Source organism: Fonsecaea multimorphosa (genome assembly GCF_000836435.1).
Source record: "Fonsecaea multimorphosa CBS 102226 unplaced genomic scaffold supercont1.4, whole genome shotgun sequence".
NCBI lineage: Eukaryota > Fungi > Ascomycota > Eurotiomycetes > Chaetothyriales > Herpotrichiellaceae > Fonsecaea > Fonsecaea multimorphosa.
The window spans coordinates 1264223-1286244 of record NW_015971638.1 but is presented as its reverse complement, the minus strand read 5'-3'; the positions used below and the strand labels follow the sequence as shown (position 1 = coordinate 1286244).

Below are 22022 nucleotides of genomic sequence, written 5' to 3'. Positions count from 1 at the left end.
AAGGATACCAAGGCTCTCTGCCACGCTGTACACCAGATGCTTGCCTAAACTTCCCCCGAGGGTGCGGTCGACTATATTGGTGGTCATCCTGCGCAATCCAGTCCACACTCACTTCGACAGGCGCACTTTCCAGTATGTCGCGCTTGGCTTCCTTTAAATCAAACCATTTTTGTTCCCGGATAGAATGCCAGATTTCGATGGTTCTTCTTAGTGGTCACGACGAGGCGCACTCTTGAAGCCATGGTCGGTTTTCTTCTCAAGCGCAGTTCATAAGTCCCGCGAACCACTGAATTTCTCTGTCTTCGCCGTGTATGGAATCTCACTTCTGGGTTGGTCAGCCATTACGAAGCCGCGAGTATTAGAGAAGGTGCTGCCGTCAACGCAATCGTTGTGAAGGCTTTTCATCTGCTGTTTTGCAGCATTGACAGTCTTGTGAATGGCAGGGAACGATCCTAGAGCGACGGACGAAGCGACGGGATGGGACCAGCTGCAATTGGAGATCCGTCGCAATACCCAGTGTCTTTGAGAACCTAAGGGTAGCCTTGAATAAGTTAAGGCCTTCATATGAAGAAGCTCATATCCGAGGGTTGACAAGCTTCGAAAAAGCAGCATTGAGTTCATACAAGAGAAGGCAGGAGAAGGCTGGAAGACAAGGCTGGAAAGGACAAGTTCAGAGCCTTGAAGCCTTGGCACGCTAGCCTTGCGGTGACTCCCCGTTGCACCTCCGCGGTCCTGACCGACTCAACTACTTGGTGCCGGCTACATAAATGTCGTCTATGACCCCGTCCTCCACATCTCTCAAGGGCCGATCCGCTGGCGGCCTGGCTGACGCTCTAGCTTACGTGCAGTCTTAGTCATTCGCGCCGCGCAAGACATATCCCCGGTGAGTATGTCGGCCCCCCTTCATTCTGTATCTGAGCTTCCTGTCTCGGCAAGGCTCAAGCCCACTTGTTGAGATACTTGTTACGTGCTACGCGTGATCCTATGGTAATGCCAAAGCAGAGTGGCTCTCAGCTTGCGTTAGTCATGGCTGCGTCCATCCGCCGAACCCCCGGGGGCCACAGCAAGACATACCTCTTGCTTGGAGCATGGAAGAAGGGGGCCAAGAGCATAGACATCCAATTAAGATACACACCACTTGGTCATGGCTTTTTGGATCTGGCTCGCGTTACATCTAACCTCAGATCCATGTCAAGGGTTCTCTCGGGATTTGCGTCGCTCGCAGCGAATATGCCAGTGAGACCCCCTCCAGAGAGACAGCAGACTACAAAACTTCATTCAGATGTTGGCTGTGGTCATATTTCTGATGCACACAAATCCAAGGCGCCACTGAATCCGACCAGCCCATCTGGCCGTGGTATTCAGTGCTTCAAAGATCCGCATCAACGCTGCAAAACATCTCGCTGGCACGGAAGAATTGGTCAGACCGCGGCCCGGCCCCTGGCCTTTGTCCACAACGAAACTACAAGGCTGTGCTGCTGCTGTTGTTGCCAGACCGCCACAAATACTGCCATCGATCCCACGTTGGGGCCAACATTGCCCAGGTTGAGCTTTTACTTTGAACCAAAAATGCCGAATGCTGCCACCTCCAGCCAAAGATCTCATTCGCGGCTGGGTATCACCGCCCAATGTGCGAGGCACAAGTGACATATTGTACGGCAGCCTCGCCACGACATGGCTTTGCACATGGACATGCCTCTGTCTGCACATACCTACCCAAGAGAGTCGCCGAGGATGGCGATCGCTTCTCTACAAATTCCGGTGGCAGCTCTTCACCCTGTTCTTTCCCGAAGTCCTGGTGGCTGTGGCTATGGAGCAGTGGCTGTCCGCACATCAATCGGTCAGGGTCTTCCACAGGTTGGGACACCCCGAATGGACGACACGCCATGGATTCTATGCAGATATGGGCGGTATCCTGGTCGCCCCGAGGGACTATCCTGCATTTCCCGTTGACAGCCAACAACTTGCCTACCTCATCGAACACAAGAGTTTGATCTTGCCAGAGATTCCCACGCTGGAAATCCAGGCTCTGAACAAAGCAGATGGGCTAGCACGCTTGGTGACACTCATCCAGATGACCTGGTTCTGCATCTCTTTCATAGCCCGTGGTGCAACCGGCCTGGGATACTCGACACTCGAAGTCACCACGCTAGCATTCATCATTTGCACGCTACACACCTTCTCCTTCTGGTACTACAAGCCTTTGGACCCGCAAGTCCAACGCGTTGTGCCCATTGACTCCAACATTAATCAACTCTGCGAGCGACCGGTCTGTGATACTAGTTCGAAGGCTGCTCCTGCCGTCACTGTCACCATCAACACCACAAGCACCACCGGCATAGCCAGCACACCCGCTGCTCCCACATCGCCTTCTCCTTGCGTTGAGCCTTACTCCCGGACACCACTCGACTTTGTCAAGCCTGCGCCCGACCCGAAGAGTCTGACGATCCCGTTCTGGTATGGTTTTTCGGTCGTCTTCTTCTATGGCCCAAAGGCCAAACAAAAGCCCGCACAGACAATGCCGAACAGCATCACCCTCCCGCCCGGCGGCCTCACCACGGGCGTGACGATCTACACGGTATTGTTCCAGCTCATGTATCACGGGCTACACATCGGCTTCGCATGGCTAGCGGCGTTCCCCTCGCGCACCGAATTCTACCTCTGGCTCGTGTCCGGTGGCACCGAGTTCGGCCTGATCCTGCTCTACTGCCTCTTAGCACCGATCGGTGCTTACAACACCCGTGAGCTGGGCCGGTACTTTTTCAACCGTGAAGCCACCAGCATCCCCGAGCTCGCGAATATGTTGCCGCCCTGGTTGAAAATTCTGTTGCACGCCCCCTTCGTCATCGCGTACATGGCTGCGAGAGCCATCGTGCTGGCCGAGTCACTCGCCAGCCTCCGAGCACTGCCCGCTTCCGTCTACCAAGACGTGAACTGGCCCAACTTCATGCCTCACGTGTGAAAGCCAATGCTGGGGGAAACGATCTGTTTCGCCAAACCGCTCTCATGCCTTTCTGTCAAGGCTTTCCCCTGGTTTTTTATCTCGGTACACCAATTCTGGACTACCTCGCTGCGGCGACAAATGGAGCTCACGCTTGGAGAGTAAAGGTAGAAAAGCGTGCAGTTTACCAATTCGAGCCTCACGATCATACCTTCCACTGCCTTACCTTTCCCTTTCCCATTTCTTCCACCAGGCAAGGTCCTTCATTAACCGAAGACGGGGCTACAGGCGAAGCAATCATGGTTTTCTTGGGTGATTTCAACAACTCATTATGACTAAATAGAGTGAAGAGCACGACTGGAAGAAGGACTGGACCAATAAAGGCGCGGTCTGGTCAAATATGGCTTTTCTCAGCATACTGCATGCTAGTTAGTCTCCTTTCTTTATATCCTCTCGGTGCCATCGAGCCACGACTAGTGCAGTCACCACGATCGAAGCAAGGACCAAAATTTGGAAAGGGGGCGAAAAGTAGGCCTTGGGGGAGGCTGACATTTTTTGACTCGGCTCGCTAAATTTCAATTTGTAACGATGTATCCAACCCGGCTTCATCTATGATCCTTTTAAAGCCTTCACTTCCGCAACAAGTTCTGTTACCGTCTTGGTCAGGCTGCTCAGCTGCCGTGACTGCTGGGCAATTAAGGCCTTCATATTCTTCATTTCACGCTCCATGGAATCTGACGACGGAGGGGTCGGCTCAGCAGCGACGTTGGAAGCTTCTCCCTCTTCGACGGTCTGTTCGTCTGGCATTTCCGATTCCGTCATCTGTTTTTTCTCATGTTAGCTCAACAATACGCATATGACATGACATCTAGTCTGACCTTGTGTTTAGGAGCGGGCTCGGGTTCCTCGGCGTCTTCCCATACTTTGGTCGCAGCGGGCGTAGGAGATGGCTCCTTTTCCTCCTCTGAGACGGCCGCCGGTTTGGTCGCGCTTGTCCGTTCCACGGGCTTCTGGACTTCCTCGAAATCTGACTCGTCGTCGTCCCCTCCTTCTGCAAGTTCGGTATCTTTGAATTTGTCGGCAGCACTCATCATTGTGGCACCTTGTTCCTTCATGGATGGTGGAGGAGATCGAATTGTCGCCGGGATCGGTTCTGGTGTTGGCTCGGGAACTTCTTTCTTCGATTCGACAGCCTTGACAGGTTCGGGTGCCTTTTTGGCCGGCTTTGCCTCATCCGCTGCGACTTCTTTCACACCGGTACCCTCATACAAGCTTTCCATGGAAATCTTTGGCGGCAGTCCCTCTGCACCATCAAGCCATTCTTTGCCGCTCATGGCTGGCTTCAGACCAACAGTAGGGGGATAGATGTCCTCCTGAAAAGTCTCTGCTCTCCGAGGCACAATAAAGGAAATAGGCTCAATGTAGTTGTCATTCACCGTCTTGTACGCTCGAGCGACCTCGTTCTCATGCAGATTAACTCCCCTTTTGGGAATGAAGGCCACTCCCCGTTGAGGATCGGACGATTTGTACTCGGACAGGTATTCGAACTTGTCATGCTCATATTCGTAATAACGGATGTTGCCGTCACCCCTGCCTGCGAGGAATAGACACTGGGTGCCTTCGTCCCAGAAGGGCATGCATACGCCTGATATCGAGTCCAGCATTTGGAACCCATCGATGGGTTCCTGTGCGTTTCGGACGTCCCAAAGCGCAAGCTGACGGTCACTCATTCTGGAAAAGCCGGTCGTCGCGATGCGGTCGTGTTCACCCATCCACACGGCGCGACTGTTTTTGGCGCCTGCATGGCCTGGGCCTTCGTGAACGGGTTTTTCTTGTCTTGTGTCCCATATCCTCAATTTCTTGTCTCGAGATGTCGTGACCAAAAGCGAACCATTCGCACTCCATGACAAAGACTGGATCACCTCGCCGACCTTAAGCGACAGCTTGGAAGAGCCGGACTCGATATCCCATATCTTGATCGTGAAATCTCCAGCTGCTGATGCCAGGATATTCTCAGCGGCGGGATTGAAGAGCACGTGTCCGACTTTCCTGAACAGAATCAGTCATGGTCCCAAAGATAGTGTACCAATTGCATACTTCGGGTGACCACTTAGTTTGCCCACAGGGGCAATATCTTGGATCTCATCTGCGGGAATGTCGAGATGCAGTGTGAAGTCGTCCGGAACTCTCCACAGGAAAACCTGCACAAATCAGCATCTCCTGATCGCCAAAAAGAGTGCATATCGCTACCTTGCCATCATCCGACCCGGACGCGATCAACGAATCATTGAAAGGGTTCCTTCACTCGTCAGTCCCGTGCTCTTGTTTTGCTTCTCTTTGACCAATCACCCACCAGTCTGTGTCCAGGACCACAGCAGTATGTCCACGGAAGAGCGGTATACGTTCGGGTAGGCGACCTTTCTCTTTCGTAGGGATGACGGCAAACGCACCACCACCACTGCTATCCCAATTGAGGGCGAGGTATTCGGGATTGGCCTGCAACTGTGAGCCTCGGGGGAAGTTGCAGCTTGCAGGTGGTATATACCTTGATCAAGTTTGTATCCCAAGCATTCTTCGACACCCTCACGTTGTCATAGCATTGTTCCTTTGCAGCTCTTAGCTTTGAACCCTCCCAGTTGAGAGTGAGTGAAGCCGCACCTTGCGAGTCGGGCGGCCGAACACGTGCCGATATTTGGAGGAGCGTACGAAACGGCCAGCCATAGTTTTGACAGGGAAGATGCTTGAGAATGACAGATGCTGGAAGAGCAATTCAACAGACTGAGCCTGCAGTCTTGGTGGGCTCTCAAACTTGCCAGGCTGGAACAAAACTGAAGCACTTTGGGAGGCATTGGGAGCTGACCGCAACCGCAGGCATCCTGGTGCCGGTCCCCTCCATTGGCGGGCCGGAGAAATATGCACGCTAACCCCGTTTGGTACTACGGCGAACCATTACGGAGTCGGCCGTTTAACAGCTCATCAACCACAAGGCTTCTCTGATAAAGTTACCTAGGTAGGTAGGTATGCGATGCTCTTCCATCAATGAATTGGATCAGCCTCTAAAGCCAGGCAAGGTCTTCACGGAACACACTATACTCTATCCAGAGCAAGTATCCAGCTTGATGTGCTTCTCCTCGCGATTCATTCTTTGCATCGCTTGCTCTCCTGGGGCCGATATGCCCGCGTCGGTCTTCTCTCATTCTATCGCTAGGTATCTCGCAAGCTCCCTACACGTCATATGAGATAGGCACCAAATCTCTCACTTCGCTCTAGGATATGAGAAACAGGACGATTGCCGGGGTACGGATACTAGAGGCAGTTCACGACGCGGCTTCGAGGTACGTGGGCTACATGTTCATCTCGACCAAGATTTGCCTCTGCATACAACAAATCTCCTTTCCTCATTCACTCAGCCGCGTCGCGGTCTATCAAACGAAACCCGACCTTCTTCATTTACACTACGACTTTCTAGCATTCTGTTGCTGAGCTGACTAATGAATGCTCTTTCCCCCCTGACTGCTAGTATGGCGTGTCTCCTAAGCGGGTTGTGGAAGAAAACCCTACCCAAACCTTCGAATTTGAACGCTGCCCAAGCAATGGGACACAGCCTAGCGCGATTGCCGTGTCGTCAATTCACCCCGGAGAGAAAATGCTGCACGGTGTTGACGTTTCTGCTTCAAACTTGTAAGAAGTTTGCTCCACCCTGCAGCGGAAAATGGAAAATTCAACGCCACACCATTTCCAAACGCCTACTATGGCTCAAATATCCAGGACTTGCCCTCTCCTTTATAGCTATACAAGAGATAGAGGTATATCGGCTTCATCTGGCGCCATGCTGCTTCTGGTATGGTCCAACGACTTGTCTGGACCCGCATTGAAGACCTGCGATTGGTGTAATGGCTTGCCGAATTGGGAGGGCGATGCTCCCCTACAAAGTAGCCTCATCGCAGCCTCGGCCAACGACGCCGACGTAATAATTTGTATCTCCTGTCAGAACAGACATTCGGCTCAATAAGTCTGGATGCAGCGCACGAGGAGAGGAGGAGAACGGGCATGGTAACCCTGGAACACACCCTGCTGTATGGCAAACAACTTGGCGGTAAAGTATCCGGATATCCTGTCGATGTGGAGAAACGGCATTTGGCCGGGAAGATTCGACTGGCGCTCTGCGAAGCTTCTCGGTAATTATCAAGCACTATCTGGCCTCCCTCGACAAAGAAGGAGACGAAGCCTAACGTTTAGCCAACCTTTCGCGTAATTTACAAGGCTCACCTGTGGGTTTCATTTGGGGATTCCATAATACAGCTTATCCGAATTAGGCATCTGCGTCAAGCTTGCGGGGTTTCTCAGTGATAAGGGCCTGGAAAACCTCGTTTTCACTCGTGCGTCGAGAGAACCTCTCTGATCAACTGCAACTCCGGGAATTTACAGGTTGTTGAAGCGTTTGTACACACAACCCTAGGCCAAGCACCAACTATCCATTCAGTGCAGGAAGACATCATGTCTCATTGCGGCTACTTCTCGAGGGCGCGGTCGAAGGGGGACAAGTTGGGCTACTACCGGGCATCTGTCGCGTGCGGTAAGTACTAGGGCAGACAATCCGGTTGACAATGTGGACACAGGCTCATTTGGTAGACCATTGCCGAAAACGAAAGGCCAGGTGCAGGCCTGCCGTTGGAGACCCCTTACGCAGATGTGCCAACTGCGTGCGTCTGGGCTACCCATGCGTGGTAGTTAAAGTGGAGGTCATGGAAGCTCTAGATGTATTGGGAGAAGACGGGACCCCAGAAAATATTTTACGTGTGCAGAGGTTAATTGGTATGTACAATTTGGCTGGTACAGCAGCAGTTTCTGGTTCTGATCACTGAATTCGCAGGCCATGTCAAAACTGGGACACCACCAGAATCATGCCAACAGGCGGATGGATCTAACATTTCATGGGCTTCCACATCGCAACCATTAACCTACATTGACCCTGCTGCTGCTCCGTCGCCCTGGCCGTGTCAGGTATCTGCGATGTCCCAGCCGCCACAAGCAGTTCCTGCTCTTGTCAACCCTCTCCACAGCTCTACAGCATCATATCCAGGGCCTTCAGCGCACTCTGGTCCGGCACTTGAAAATTCCTGGCAATATATCCCAACAATCCTTCCGCCACAGACTTCTCTCAGTATGACAGAGGCCACAGCGAACGACAGTTTCTTCAATCTGGAGGTGCCACCGCCGGTCAATCTGGAGCACCAAAACAACATTCATTTCTCTCCAGAAGTACTTGCAGCGGACATATCAAGTTGGCCATCTATGCCCCCATTTATGGAAAATGATCACCTATTTCCTGCGATGTATACGACATGGGACTCAACTGCTCGACAACAATATTCGGGATGAACATGAGACGAGAAATCTTATGCAGGGAAATGTTGTCTAGATTTCGGTTCTCACCGGCAGAAGATCGGAGCAACAAGTTAATTACTTTCCTCTGGGCAATACGTCGTTTCAAAATTCATAACGCCTCTCCACAGCCAAACGTCGACTCAATTTGTGAAGAATTGTCAAAGTGCAGCCTTCCGCAGTTGATCGTCATATCGCAGCACACTTTCAAGCAAGACTTGTGCGCCAATGGCACTGGATATAAGATTGTCAGCTTGAAAGATCTCGTGAGTGGTAAATTCTGGCAATCAGACGAAACATACCATTGCTCTGGAGAAGAATACTCGTCTGGATGATGCGAGATTCCCCCTTTGGAGGGCACAAACACCATGCTTGTTGGGCACCTGTCGCTTGTGTGCACGCTGTCGTGGCCAGCACCTGCCATCATTTCTTTGACATTCTCCTCTCCGGCTGCGTTCCGGGCTGCCTCGCGTACACAGCTGATGCAATCCTGATGGAACTGCACGGCGGGACTGTTCCAGATGTCTTCGATCTCAACTGTGCATTTGTTTGCCTGTGCGATACGGGCGAACTCTGCACACGTGTCGGCAATCATACGTTCCCGCACCTCGGTCGAATGGTGACTCAAGTCGACGCTGAACACAACTTTATGAGGCACGGTAGCCGGCGATTGGGGCCACGAGTTGATGACTCCGACAGTCGAGAGGCCATTTGCAGCAAGAGCGATTTCCTCCACACGCGATATCATGCGGGCAGCGGATGTCAGAGCACAAGCGCGCCGATCCATTGGGCAGGTGCCCGAGTGCTGGTTTTTCCCGTGGACCGTGATGATAAGCCACCCCATACTCTGCACACCGGTCACGACGCCTACCTTCTTACCCTCATCCTCGAGGACTGGGCCTTGTTCGATGTGCAGCTCGAAATGCGCGCTCAAAGGGTTTGCCTTGTATGACGCCGGTACGCTTCCCAAGAACCCAATCCGCTCCAACTCACTCTTCAGGGTCGCCGTCTTGGATTTGTCCTCGGCAGCCGGAAGCGCGTGAGCGTAATCCAAGGTGTAACGTCCAGACCAGACGCCAGAAGAAACCATGCCGGTGTTAAACCGAGCACCTTCTTCATTTGTCCAGTCTATGACCGCCAGTGGCGCGTATGTCTGATGCCCGTTTTCCTCGAGGACCCGTAGGATCTCTATGCCAGCCTGAACGCCCAGAATCCCATCGTAGCGGCCACCGGCCGGTTGGGTATCGAGGTGGCTCCCAATTCCGATGGGGGCAAGGGAAGTGGAGATGCCCGCGCGCGTAGCAAACAAGCTGCCCATTTCGTCGACTTTGACGGCGCATCCTAGCGACTGGGTCGTGGAGACGAACCACTCGCGTACGGCTTTGTCCGTGTCAGTCAGTGCCAGGCGACGGATACCTCCATCTGGGGTAGCACCCCATTGCGCAGTTTCGTGGATCGTCTTCCACAGCCGGTCCTTGTTCACAGTGTATGAGGGAATGGTGGTCTGCGTCGTGCTGCTGAGCGTGCGCCTGTACTTTCGGCCGCAGGCAACATACCTGGACACCGGGAAATACGAGGTGGATTCGATTCTGGATGAAAGCAAGCCAAGTGCCCTCGTTCTTCGACTGCTGAGCATTGTGTGGCCAGTTCTGGAAGCAGTTGGCTTTGAAAGATATCACAAAAGATCAAAAGAAAACCGGAAGAGGCTTTTTGAAGTCGACCTTTTCATAGCCTAGGAGGATCGCAATATCTATACTATATGTATACCAGCACATCCTCCTCTTCATCTGTGTTTGTGTGGATAAACTCCACTGTGAAAGTCGGAGCCACGCAGACTGACCCTCCAGGTAGTTGCAGAAAATCTCACAAACGCCATGATTTTTGCCGCTATTACACCTTGCATTCTTGTCACAGCATCCCGGGGATGTACACCCTTGGAATCTACAGGTGTTACAAAAAGTGGAAAGCCACGTGGTACGACTCTTGGAAAACAAGCATGCCCTAGTCTCAAGTGGTATATTCAAGACCTTACCGCACGTCTTTAATCCGACAACGCCTGAACCAGATATCGTTCTACTCGTTGCCCAGCCATGGCGGGACTGTATCTCGCCTGATTGATGGGCAACCGGGACTGTATCTTTCAACGCCACTAACCGCGAGGTAAGAGCCGGGACTGTATCTCTTGCCCTGCATTAGCGTCGGGACTGTATCTCTGCTGATCTGGCCAGTCACCGAGGGCGGAGAATGGCCTACCAGGCTTTCGAAGCTAGCTCTTTTTGGGTTTGTGAGGACCCAATACTCGTACCGGCTATATACCAGTCTGTTTGCCACCAAATGATGATGCTAGGAAACTAAACAAGCGGTTGAATCGACCCTGGTAGTCCAGTCCAGCCCAGCCCCAACCCAGGCTGTTGATCCACCTGGCTATATAACCCTGGCCTCACGAAAACGTCTGAGAGCAAGAGACTCAACTCTCTCTTGAACTCACGGCGGACAGGCATTCAGTCGAATATCGCCCGTCGACGCATCCATACTCATTGCTATTCGACAAAAACAAGAGGAAGAACCAGCCAGCCATGGCCACGGACGTTGAGAAAATCGGCCATGTCAATCCCATCGTCGAGGAGCCAGTGTTCGACGCCAAGGAGAAGCTCGCCCTTGACCAGGTCGACGGTGCTCTCGCCTTCCTCCGCAATGAAGCCGACGCATCCGTTGCCGAGATCGATGAGAAGAAACTCCTCCGCCGGATTGACTGGCTCGTTATGCCGATGCTGTTTGGTGTCTACATTCTTCAGTACATCGACAAGAGTTTGAGTACGTTGGCTGCTGTCAGATTGCGCATTCGCGTTTCATCTCTCAGTGCATCGAGGCTGCTGCTAATGTGTGGTACTATACAGTCAATTATGCCAACGTCATGGGATTGAGCAAAGACACGCACATGAGTGCTGCCGACTTCTCCTACTTGGCCACTTTCTTCTACGTCACCTTTGCCGTCTTCCAGCCTGTGCATGCCTACTTGATGCAGAAGTTCCCGACGGCCAAGTACCTCGCTGTGAACGTTGTTTTGTGGGGTGTTATCCTTGCTGGTATGTTGCGGACAACGACGGAATTATGGAAGGAAAATATATCTCGTGCGCTGACACTTGTTACTCTCGGATAGTTCACAGCGCGTGCCACAACTTTGGTGGCCTCATCGTCTCTCGGTTGCTTTTGGGCATGTTCGAATCAGCCAGCGCTCCGTGCCTGATTCTGATTACCGGCATGTGGTACAAGGTATGTGATCGGCCACAGTGATATTGCGTAACTATCTACCTCGTGACGAAAGGCTGATTTTCTGTAGCGCGCAGAACAGCCTTTAAGAGTGGCCATCTGGTATCTGGGCGTTGGTGGGGGCACCATCGTTGGTGCTCTCGCCTCATTTGGCTTTCAATACTACCATGCAGACGCATTCAAATCGTGGCAGGTCAGCAATCATCTATCCGCACTGCACCACCAGCCTGGAGTCTTTTTAGAAACTGACAAGTCCATAATAGATCATGTTCCTGGTCTTCGGCATTGTCACTGTCGCCTGGGGCATCGTCGTCTTCCTAGTCCTGCCCGACTCCCCCATGACCTCGCCCTTTACGCACGAGGAGAAAGTCTTCGCCATTGAACGACTGCGCGAGAACATGACGGGTATCGAAAACAAGAAATTCAAGACGCCGCAATTCATGGAAACCATCTTTGATCCGCGAACTTGGCTCATCGCCGTCATCATCATTGCCGGAAACGTGCCCACTGGCGCGTGCGGGACATACTCGTCGACACTGATCAAGGGCTTCGGGTACACGTCCAAGCAATCCGCGCTGCTCAACATCCCCAGCGGTGCGATTTCCATGATTGCGGTGCTCTCCGCGTCGTGGTATGCGGGCAGATTCAACAACCGCGGTTATGGCATCGTCGCTCTTCTACTACCTGGTGTGCTGGGCGGCGGCCTAATGGCATTTCTCCCCAAGAGCGACAAAGCAGGAAAACTGGCGGGTATTTACCTGACGCAGATTTTTGGACCAAGTATGCAAAAATCCCCTTCCTTCTTCCTCATCATATCCTCTGCGAAGCATATACTTACCACTCCAAAACACAGATCTGTCAATGATGTACTCCTGGGCCGCAGCCAACTACGCCGGCCACACAAAGAAAATCAGCATCAACGCCATCATCCTCTTCGCCTACGGTGCCTCCAACATCATCGGGCCCCTGACATTCACCGGCTACACAGCGCCCGAGTACATTCCCGCCAAAGTCGCCATCATGGCCTGTCTGTCCCTGGCGATCGTCACCGCCTTGGTGCTCCGGTTCTGGTACGTGTGGGAGAACAGGCGTCGAGACCAGGTGGCGGCGGCCGAGGGATACGTGCACGTTCCGGACAGGGAGTTTATGGATTTGACGGATAAGCAGAACCCCGAGTTCAGGTATGCGCTATAGGTCGGAGGTCCAGCTTTGTAGATGGCGGCAGCTTTGCCGGCAGGCACAAAATAGAGCTGGGGCGGTTTTCCAAAGCCAGTGGTGTTAGAGAGCGAAGAAAGGTGATTTTGCCCGGCGTGGGGCATCAAATATATGTCTACGAGAGAGAGCGCTGATCAGCTTCGGCCACGAGAAAAACCGGAGATATATGGCCTGACCGCCTCGTTAATAAGCATAAGCCCACAGTCTGTGCATAGATACCATACATAGTACCGAGCACTCGAAGCCCAAATTTTGACCCTATCAAAGTTCGGTCTCTGGTTCCAACAAAACTGGGCCACAACTATCTGACACGCAGGCCAGATGGATGCACTTCACCGGGTCACAGACACTCGATCAATCATCCAAATAGGATTTATCGTATTGTGGCCTATATCCAAAACTCCGTTGGCCATGTCGGTATACCACTATACTCAGCGGCGATCTTTGACCTCGCTGAAGTCCATCTCCGTTTTCAGACTTGAGCGTTCCGCCATTTGACCTGAGCCTTTAGAAAGCCATTTTGAGCTGTGGCTGTGCAATCCTGAGCTCGGCTTGTGCGAGGCCTGAGGCGTTCCCTGTGTAGCGTGAGCATAGCCATGAGTCTTGCTATCATGTCTTTGTTCGTTGGTTGTTGTTGGAACGGTGTATGTGGAGATGCCTCTGTAATAAGGGCTGATTAACTACCTAGGAAGTACTACCTAGGTAGGCTCTACCGAGTACAGCGCTCAGCACAGAAGTTGTCGGCTTGTTATACAACGAACATAGTAGGGACACTGTGTGGCGCTCGTCTCTTTGCAAGCACCACTATCGTACCCCTTATCTCATCATGGCCTTATGCCCAGCGCCGAGCATTTTCGCACTCAGAGTTGAAGGAAAGGTGAACTCCCCGAATAGACTGCGCATGTTCTAGTGCGAATATCATCGAATTCCATTGAATTCGTGGCTGTCGCACCGTGTGCGGGCACCGGAATAATAATCACGCGGGAGCATCGTGACCAACACCAGTCTCTTGTGATTTGCAAGCAGTGCCGCGATGTGGCCGATATGAGCGACCATCGGATCAGACCTCATGGAAAGAAACACGTTGAGGCATTTTCGTAATGCGCCGTTATCAGCAAGCAAAGTTGGGGGTGCAGCCAAGGCAGCCCTGCAGCCCCAAGGAAAAGCTGTGTAGCCTGCGCCTTTGCGTCATATTGCAGCACCGCACCGGACTGTTTCCGCCCTCTAGCATCTGCACCAAACATCCTCCGCTACCACTGACACCAGCTGCTTGATAGGAACTTAGCTAAGACAACACCCCTACCGCCTCTTTCAGCATTACCTGCTTCCTAAGACCTTACTTATCATTATGGAATGCCTACCATCAAATGTGCGATCCTCGGGTGGAAGGGGAGAAAAGCGGGATGGGACTGGGGATGGAACATAAAAGGACGAGGAATGGAGCTCCTCGACGACTTTGAACCAACCAGCCAGAGCACCAGCACAACAACCAAGAGAGAAGAGAGATCAAGAAAAGAAACATTGGCATTACCAGAGTTGTCTGCAATCGAGCCAAACTTACACCGATCTTAATCCCACTACACCATGTCTGACGCAGATACCTACCTCGACCTCGCCGCCAACCGGCGCACCATTTACAACCTGACGGGCGAGTCGACCATCTCGGACGCCAAGCTCGAGGAACTGGTCAAGAAGACCCTGCTGGTGACGCCGTCAGCATTCAACACGCAGAGCGCCCGCATCATCGTCCTCCTGGGCGAGCAGCACAAGAAGCTGTGGGATATCGTTAAGGCTGCCCTGGCGCCGCACGTAGCCGGCAACGCTGAGCGTGCCGCCGCCACCGAGGCGAAGCTGAACTCCTTCCAATCCGCGTATGCCTCGATCCTGTTCTTCGAAGATCCGTCCACGTACGACCCGCTGTCGTCGTTCGTGACGTACGCCGACAAATTCGAAGCCTGGCGAGAACAAGGCAGTGGCATGAACCAATTGGTGCTCTGGACCGCACTAGAAGCCGCCGGCCTGGGCGTCAATGTGCAGCACTATAACCCGCTCATCGACGATGAGGTGAAGAAGACGTGGTCAATTGATGCGAAGTGGAAGTTGATTGCTCAAATGGTCGTCGGAAAGCCAGAAGGCAAGAGGCCCGCTGCAAAGGAACAGAAACCCCTGGAAAGTAGATATCGGGTCATTTCTTGAGCTTTTTTCATGGGAGAATCTGAAAGATCTGCGCAGATATAGACGGATTGCACTTGGTTTATGATTCTCATTGGACTTTTTTCAATTTGAGCGCCGGCAAAATACCTCATAGCCTGTATGAATATTTCCATGTTTGCTTCTATTTCCTTACCCAGACTCTTCCTCCATTCAATCTCCCCCCTTCGCTTGGAACCTAAGTGAGACTGGTTCCAGTTGGGTCCATTGGGCTCAATGCTCCGCCAAGGGCTTCCAAAGTTGGCTAGTTGCCCCTGTAATACTATCTTCCCAGTGGAGCACTCTGCTTATAGACTGTTGGACCATTTGTATTGGCTACGCGGACAGTCCAACAGGCAAGATACAACATTCACAGGCACTGCTGAAGGCGAGCCGCAGTAAGCCATGAAACTCACTTGGAGCATTTACAGCGTAATCTATGTCCTGCTGCACTATGTATCATCCATGTCCATTGCACTCAACCAGACCCGCTTTTATGTGACATTGTTGATAATTTTGGGGTGCCGCAAATGGAATCATCGGAAGCAAGTCCATCAGCCCTTTATCGAATGCCGCTGTCTTGCCACTGAGCTGTCATGGAGCTGCTGTCCTTTCCTCGAAGCTAAGCGCTTTCCAAAGCCGACTAGGCGTCCGTCCCATTCGGCTTGAAAACCACTTTGTTGACCTCTGCCCGTTCGAAGCGCCGCAAAGCATCCGCACACGATTCGTCCAAGCCCGGCAGGACGAGATCGATGAACCCCATCTTCTCGATCGTGCTTTTGTTCCGGATCAGAGCCTGCAGGGCCTCATTGAATACGTACCGCGCGGGACACCGGCCAAACTGAATGTGGACGTTCTTGTTGTAACAGTCTGCGGCCGTGAAGGGGAGCTCGCCATTGTGGACTCCTATTGCGGGTATCATAAGCATAAACATGAACATAAACCCTCAAAACAGAGGTGGGGCACTGCGAGTGTCATCCAACGTACCTACTGAGCTGATCTTGCCGCCGGGACAAATCACGTCGTACGCCGTTTTCAGCGCGGGACTCAGCCCGACCACTTCAATGACTGCATGAGCGCCGTTGCCGTCCGTAAGGCTCATTACCTCCTTGACAGCATCGACCGTCTTGAAGTTGAGGGGAATGCAGCCCAGGTCCTTGGCACGTTGCAGGCGATCGGGGACCGAGTCTATGGCGACAATTCGGGCAGGTTTGTATTCCAGCGCGCAGATGATCGCACACAGCGCTACCGGTCCGCACCCAATCACGACCACGGTCATATCCTTCCACTGGTCGCTAGGAGTTTCGCGGAAGGCATTTCTCGCCCCGTTGAATCTGGCGTGCGGGCGGCATTAGCCGGATCGTCCTTTTGACAAAAACAACCGGTGCCACTGGGGGAAAATTGTTACTCCTTACCCAGTAGGAAAGATATCAGTCATCAAGATCAGAAGCTCCCCGAGATCACCTTCCTGTGGGGTGTGGAACAGGGTGGTATCCGCCAACGGCACTCTGAAATACTGAGCCTGTGACCCGTCCAGCGCGACCGATCCAAACGACTTGCATTTCACGCAGCGCCCGGTAATGCCTCTCTTGCAATGGAAACATTCGCCACTTTGCACATGTTCAGCCCTCGAAACCCAGAAACCAGAAACTACTGGATACTGACCAGCTGATCGTGAACGGGGCAATCACTCTGTCCCCCGTTTTGAAGTTTCTCACCTCGCTGCCCACCTCATGCACAATGCCCATCCCTTCATGCCCGCAGATGTACCCGGGCTGCATGTTGATTTTCGAGTGGCCCCGGTAGCGGTGCAGTTCACTTCACCACATCCCCCCTGAAGTCAGCAATTGCGCGTGGATGGGTGAGCGGACTGGGAGAGATGGCCACAGGCACATTACCTTCCACATAGGGCGGCAGAGGTTGTCTTAATCACCACGTCCGTCGGGTCTATCACGCGAGGGACTGGAGGTCTCGTCAGCCAGTGTGTGCAAGAGACAAAAAGGTGGCTTGGATCCAAACGAACTTGGTCGGTCTTCTAATCTCACATCATATGGGCCGTGGAAAATAAGTGCCTTCATCGTTTCGACGGAACCCATAGTGGCGGTTTTAGTCGGTCGATGGGTACCTAGTAGCCAAGGCTGTGGCCCCTTTTTGCCAGATACGAGGTCGTGCAATTACAAATTTGGTGACAGCAAAAAAAAAAAGAGTTCTTTGATCACACAGATTTCTGCACTCTGGATAACGCTGCCACTTTCAGGACATCAATGAATCACTTGGCCCATTCAGCGATGACATGGCTTCTCCCCCATTGATGGATTCCTACTCCATGCGTCGTTGGAGAGCTCTCCTCGGCAAATCGCTCTGCGGGGAAACAACCTCCGGAAGGAGCATGGGAATCACCGGGGAAAACGCCGATAATGGGCGATAAAAGGTACAGTTTCTCATGATGATCACGGTTTGTATATGGCTGAAATGTAGGTCGAAGTCTCTAGTTGGGCTCATTCAAGGCCACGTCTATCGAATTGAAGTGTAGTCTTGCCAGCTAACCCGTAGCCCCTGGGAGCTTTCTAAACACCCACAGCGCGAGCCTCGTACTAGCCCCTGTATGCCTGGAATGCCGCGACGTCAATCATTTGCAAATCTGACAGCTCCTCACAGCACCCCATAACTCAGCACACTGTAGCTCAGATACCGATAGTTATGGATTTGATATCCAGGTACTCTTCCAGCGCCGCAATGCCTCCTTCCCTGCCCAATCCGCTCTCCAAGACACCACCAAAAGGCGCCTCTGCGGCGCTCACCAGCCCGACTCTCACGCCCACCATTCCCACCTTTAGCGCTTCCGCGACTCTCCAAAGCCGCGAAATGTCCTCGGTGTAGAAGTACCCTGCCAAGCCGACGTCGGACGTGTTGGCCATCTTGATGACCTCCTGCTCGGTCTGGAAGGGCACGAGAAACGCCAAGGGTCCAAAGGTCTCTTCGGTCATGAACTTCATCCCAGCCTTGCCCCCCTTCACGACCGTGGCAGGGAAGAAGTTGGGTCCGCGGGTTGTGTCTTTGCCGCCCGCATGGACGCGGGCGCCCTTGCTCAGAGCGTCGTCCAAATGATCTTCCACCTTTGCGATACCCTTGCCCGCGTATAAGGGTCCAAAGTTGACCTTCCTATCCCACACGGACCCGTAGGTAAAAGTGCGCTTTAGCCCTTCCGTCAACGCATCAGCAAACTTGTCGAGAATGGACGCGTGGACGAAGATGCGGTTTGCGCACACGCACGTTTGCCCAGATGAGCGAAACTTGGATGTGATAAGACCTTAGAACGGCGTCAGAATTTGGGACTATTCCACGATGGAAAGAATTTTGCAATGAATGTCTGCTTGCCGATATTGGAGCCCGTAGAAAAAGAAAGAGAATGCTTACCTGCCACGGCTTTGTCGAGATCGGCATCTTCAAACACAATAAACGGTGCATTCCCGCCCAACTCAAGACTCGTCTTTTTGATAGTTTTGGCGCAGAGCGTATTGAGTAGGCGGCCCACAGCAGTAGACCCCGTGAAACTCAAGTGCTTAACTGCCGGGTGACTACACAGTTCCTCGCCTATCGCCGGGGTATTTTCAACCCCGGCGGTAACGACGTTGAACACGCCAGGCGGGCCGCCCGCTCGTTCAAACAACTTCGCAAGCGCAATCGCACAGAGCGGCGTCTCCGGCGCTGGCTTGCACACAACGGTGTTGCCGGCTGCGATCGCCGCACCCACTTTCCGGGTGACCATCGCCACGGGGGAGTTCCAGGGCGTGATACACGCGACTACGCCCTGCGGCTCTCTGATCGTGAGGACCCTATTGTTTCCGCGTGCCGCGGGGATGGTTTCGCCAAACGTGCGCTCGATGCCGCCCTCGAACCAATCGATAAAGTCGACGGCGTACTGTACGGTGCCGAGGGACTCGGTGTACGGCTTGCCGAGCTCGAGGGTACACAATGCGGCAAGGTCTGCCTTGTTGGCCTTGATCAGGTCCGCCCAGCGCCGCATCAGCCACCGCCGCTCCCGGTGAGGTGTGAGCCGGTAGGTCTCGAAGGCTTTACTCGCGGCGTCGATGGCAGCGCGCGTGTCCTCGCCGCTCAGGTCGGCAATGTCGCAGATCTCAGCATTGTCCTCCGGGTCTAGCAATTTTCGCATGAATTAGAGAAGAGGACTTGTCTTCTTTGGCCTGGGCTCTTAAGGGTCACGCTACCAGCGCTCTTTACCTGAAAGTTTGAAAGTCTTGCCCGACGCGGCACCGACCCATTGACCTCCAATCAACGATCTGGTGTCAATGAGAGTCAGGTCTTGGAACTGATGTTTGGCACAGACAAGGTCAGATAGATTATGCCAATCACTCTTTCAAATTTGGGGTGCCCCTCTCACCTCATACGGTATCGACTTTTTGAACGGCGACGACTTGGACATTGTGGTGTAAAAGTTGCAACACGGGGATCTCACCGAGGAGGCAAAGACAGCTGATGACGAAGGACGTCTTGAAGATGGACACAGAGGACGGTATGGCGAGGATCGAACCCCGTCGAATTTCGAAAGCCTTGTCCAATTTATCCGCATTGCGCTGCTCCAGCCCAACCCACTGATGCTCTCCGACGCTCCATCCAGGCATTGTCAGGCTCAAAAGTCCCTGGTAACCCCAAATGTTGATGGGTTGCGGGGAGGGCGCTTGCCGAGAAAAGTGATCATCAAGGTCGGCGTTTCTACTCGGTAATTAGCGCTTCGGAGAATGAGTCTCCGTTTGACAAACTAGTTGCTTTTGTTGTTTTCGTTAAACAATGTGGCAGGAAGTTGTTGCTCGTTCAACTCTCATGGATACTCGACGGGTAGAGCAGGCCAGGAACCTTTCAGTCCAGGTAAAAAGCCTGACTATATACACTTGTACGAAGACTCTGGAGAATACCTAGGTACAACAGGAGATCTTGTCATTTCTACCGAGGGTTTTTGAAAATTTCTCACAATTTCGCCGAATGCTTGGCTGAGGGAAGTAATAGAACCGTTCAGCAGCAGCAGCGACACTCCGTGTAGCCCGTTCACAGCTTTGCCAACTGTCCATTCTGTTGATACGATCTTGTAGCCCATTGAGCAGCTGCTTTGCCTGCTCGGCGGCCAAACACTGCACCTGAGGTGAGGCCACTGCCACCGGGGTAGTTCGAGTAGAACAGCCCTCCAAGCATTTCTCCAATGCAATACACTCCCGGTATGCCCTCACGCGTCACTGCACTCTTCAATTGCGCCGTCTCCGGGTCCACAGATAGCCCGCCGAACGTAAAGGTCACTCCACATGAGACCTTGACAGCAAGGAATGGACCCTGGTCAATTGGGAGCGCCCAATTCGACTTAGCCAGCGACAGTTTTTTGGTGGAAGACTGTGTTGATAGCCCGTCCTTGATGGCCGGGTTCCAGGTGGCTCCAGGATGCTCTTTCCGATGAGCATAGACAGCGTCGTTGTACTCGCGCAAGGTGCTGATGAAGTTCTCGCGGTTGCGGAGTCCTCGTTGAACACATTTACTGGCTAGCTCCTCGATGGTATCGGCGGTAATTCTCTCGACGCGCTCCTCTCGGTATTCCTCCGTTCTCAACCAAGGACTTGTGCGAGAGTCCCATACTTGGAACGCCACACTCTCGGGCTGGGCGAGAATTGCACGCCCGAATATAGCGTAAGTATAGTTCCGGAGATCGACTCCTTCGTCCACAAAACGCTTCCCTTGCGCGTTAATCATGACACCTAGAGGATATCCAGACTTGGTATACTCATTTGATGCCAGTCGGTCCCCACTGTTGGGGTCCGCATTCGCATCCCAGGCGACCGAGTGGCACCCGCTCCAGTTTCCAGCTGCAAGCGCAGAGACGTCTCGCATGGCTATTTCCAGACAGTCGCCAGTGTTGAAAGGCGTTCCACGCACGAGGGCCATATCCCAGCCAGGACCCAGGTACTGGCACCGTAGGCGTGGGCTCGCTTCGAAGCCTCCCGCAGCGAGAATCACAGCCCCAGCCTTGATGGTGTGCTCCTTCCGGTTCCGGTGAACGGTTACGTTGACCTGGCCACTGGCGTCTGGCGATAAACCAGTAAGTGCTGTGTTGAAGGCGAGCGCAATCTTTTGTCTTTGTGCAATCTTGAGGTAGTCTTCGATCAGACCTTTACCTCCGTCCTGGGTTTTGAGATGGAGACCCCCCCAGAACTTGAAGCGGCCGTTGACCTCATATGCTTGTCGATTGAAGGAGAGCTGGAGCCGGATCCCATTCTGAGCTAGCCACTTAACGGCTGAGTTGGAATCTTTAATCAAAGCTCTGGAAAGTTCGGGATCCGATCTCCCTCCACAGATACGATACATATCATCAGAAAAGTCCTTCTCCGTGTAGGGGTCAAGATCGATCTTCCCTGCTAACTTGGTGTCCACATTGTTTACAATAGGCAAGAGGTCGTTTAAGCCATGGTGAACGGTTCGGTATGCTCCAGCAGTAAAGTAGGAATTCCCGCCCGCCCATGATTTGGGACACTTGTCGATCAGTAAGATCCTCTTTGCTCCTGATTGAGAGGCTGAAAGAGCTGCAGCGAAGCCAGCATTGCCGCTGCCAACGACAAGCACATCACACTCTGTGGGCAAACTCATCGTGGTGTCGCAGCTTCCTCTTACAGAAATGAAAAGTCTGTTGGTTCAGAGGTCCGACAGGTGGAACAGAACGGTCCAGACCTCGGCGGCTTCAGCAGTATATGTTGGCGAATGCAGAAATTAAATGCCCTCTTTAGCACGAGTGAACAAGGCTGTGATCAGGTTACCGTGGTTTTCTGAATTTTCATTCTACTCGATGTCATTGGTGGTGAGACAGACCTCTCATGATCCAAGTTTGATACACGGCAAGACAGCGACCGCCTTCTCGCGGGCCAACCCCCAGCTTCGGAGACTCTCCCTCCGCCAACACGGGTTGATAGCAGGATCAAGCTCCGCAATCCCTGCAGGGCCTAAGCCGCGATACCCGATATTAACT

At 53.0% G+C, this 22022-nt stretch overlaps 8 protein-coding genes across 8 annotated transcripts; 3 read left to right on the top strand and 5 right to left on the bottom strand.

Moving 5' to 3' along the window:
• Positions 1 to 1026: 1026 nt before the first annotated feature.
• On the top strand, positions 1027 to 2962 carry Z520_03120 (uncharacterized protein; the record flags this gene model as incomplete). The annotated part of the gene is made up of 2 exons (XM_016773633.1): positions 1027 to 1357; positions 1593 to 2962. 2 exons carry the CDS (start codon positions 1027 to 1029, stop codon positions 2960 to 2962), a joined length of 1701 nt encoding a protein of 566 aa, XP_016635690.1.
• A 588-nt stretch (positions 2963 to 3550) lies between these two features.
• Positions 3551 to 5662, bottom strand: Z520_03119 (uncharacterized protein; the record flags this gene model as incomplete). Its single annotated transcript, XM_016773632.1, has 7 exons — positions 3551 to 3763; positions 3820 to 4990; positions 5039 to 5142; positions 5192 to 5240; positions 5295 to 5437; positions 5487 to 5546; positions 5600 to 5662. 7 exons carry the CDS (start codon positions 5660 to 5662, stop codon positions 3551 to 3553), a joined length of 1803 nt encoding a protein of 600 aa, XP_016635689.1.
• Positions 5663 to 8487: 2825 nt separating this feature from the next.
• Z520_03118 (uncharacterized protein) lies at positions 8488 to 9962 on the bottom strand (the record flags this gene model as incomplete). Its single annotated transcript, XM_016773631.1, has 2 exons — positions 8488 to 8560; positions 8629 to 9962. 2 exons carry the CDS (start codon positions 9960 to 9962, stop codon positions 8488 to 8490), a joined length of 1407 nt encoding a protein of 468 aa, XP_016635688.1.
• A 940-nt stretch (positions 9963 to 10902) lies between these two features.
• Z520_03117 (uncharacterized protein) lies at positions 10903 to 12790 on the top strand (the record flags this gene model as incomplete). The annotated part of the gene is made up of 6 exons (XM_016773630.1): positions 10903 to 11140; positions 11224 to 11412; positions 11487 to 11599; positions 11667 to 11789; positions 11860 to 12376; positions 12450 to 12790. The coding sequence occupies 6 exons, from the start codon at positions 10903 to 10905 to the stop codon at positions 12788 to 12790; spliced, it is 1521 nt and encodes a 506-aa protein (XP_016635687.1).
• Positions 12791 to 14395: 1605 nt separating this feature from the next.
• Z520_03116 (uncharacterized protein) lies at positions 14396 to 15007 on the top strand (the record flags this gene model as incomplete). The annotated part of the gene is made up of 1 exon (XM_016773629.1): positions 14396 to 15007. One exon carries the CDS (start codon positions 14396 to 14398, stop codon positions 15005 to 15007), a length of 612 nt encoding a protein of 203 aa, XP_016635686.1.
• A 637-nt stretch (positions 15008 to 15644) lies between these two features.
• Positions 15645 to 16782, bottom strand: Z520_03115 (uncharacterized protein; the record flags this gene model as incomplete). The annotated part of the gene is made up of 4 exons (XM_016773628.1): positions 15645 to 15907; positions 15989 to 16335; positions 16417 to 16611; positions 16667 to 16782. 4 exons carry the CDS (start codon positions 16780 to 16782, stop codon positions 15645 to 15647), a joined length of 921 nt encoding a protein of 306 aa, XP_016635685.1.
• A 903-nt stretch (positions 16783 to 17685) lies between these two features.
• Z520_03114 (uncharacterized protein) lies at positions 17686 to 19644 on the bottom strand (the record flags this gene model as incomplete). Its single annotated transcript, XM_016773627.1, has 4 exons — positions 17686 to 18311; positions 18419 to 19159; positions 19244 to 19331; positions 19411 to 19644. The coding sequence occupies 4 exons, from the start codon at positions 19642 to 19644 to the stop codon at positions 17686 to 17688; spliced, it is 1689 nt and encodes a 562-aa protein (XP_016635684.1).
• Positions 19645 to 20065: 421 nt separating this feature from the next.
• Positions 20066 to 21646, bottom strand: Z520_03113 (uncharacterized protein; the record flags this gene model as incomplete). The annotated part of the gene is made up of 1 exon (XM_016773626.1): positions 20066 to 21646. One exon carries the CDS (start codon positions 21644 to 21646, stop codon positions 20066 to 20068), a length of 1581 nt encoding a protein of 526 aa, XP_016635683.1.
• Between the last annotated feature and the right edge of the window lie 376 nt (positions 21647 to 22022).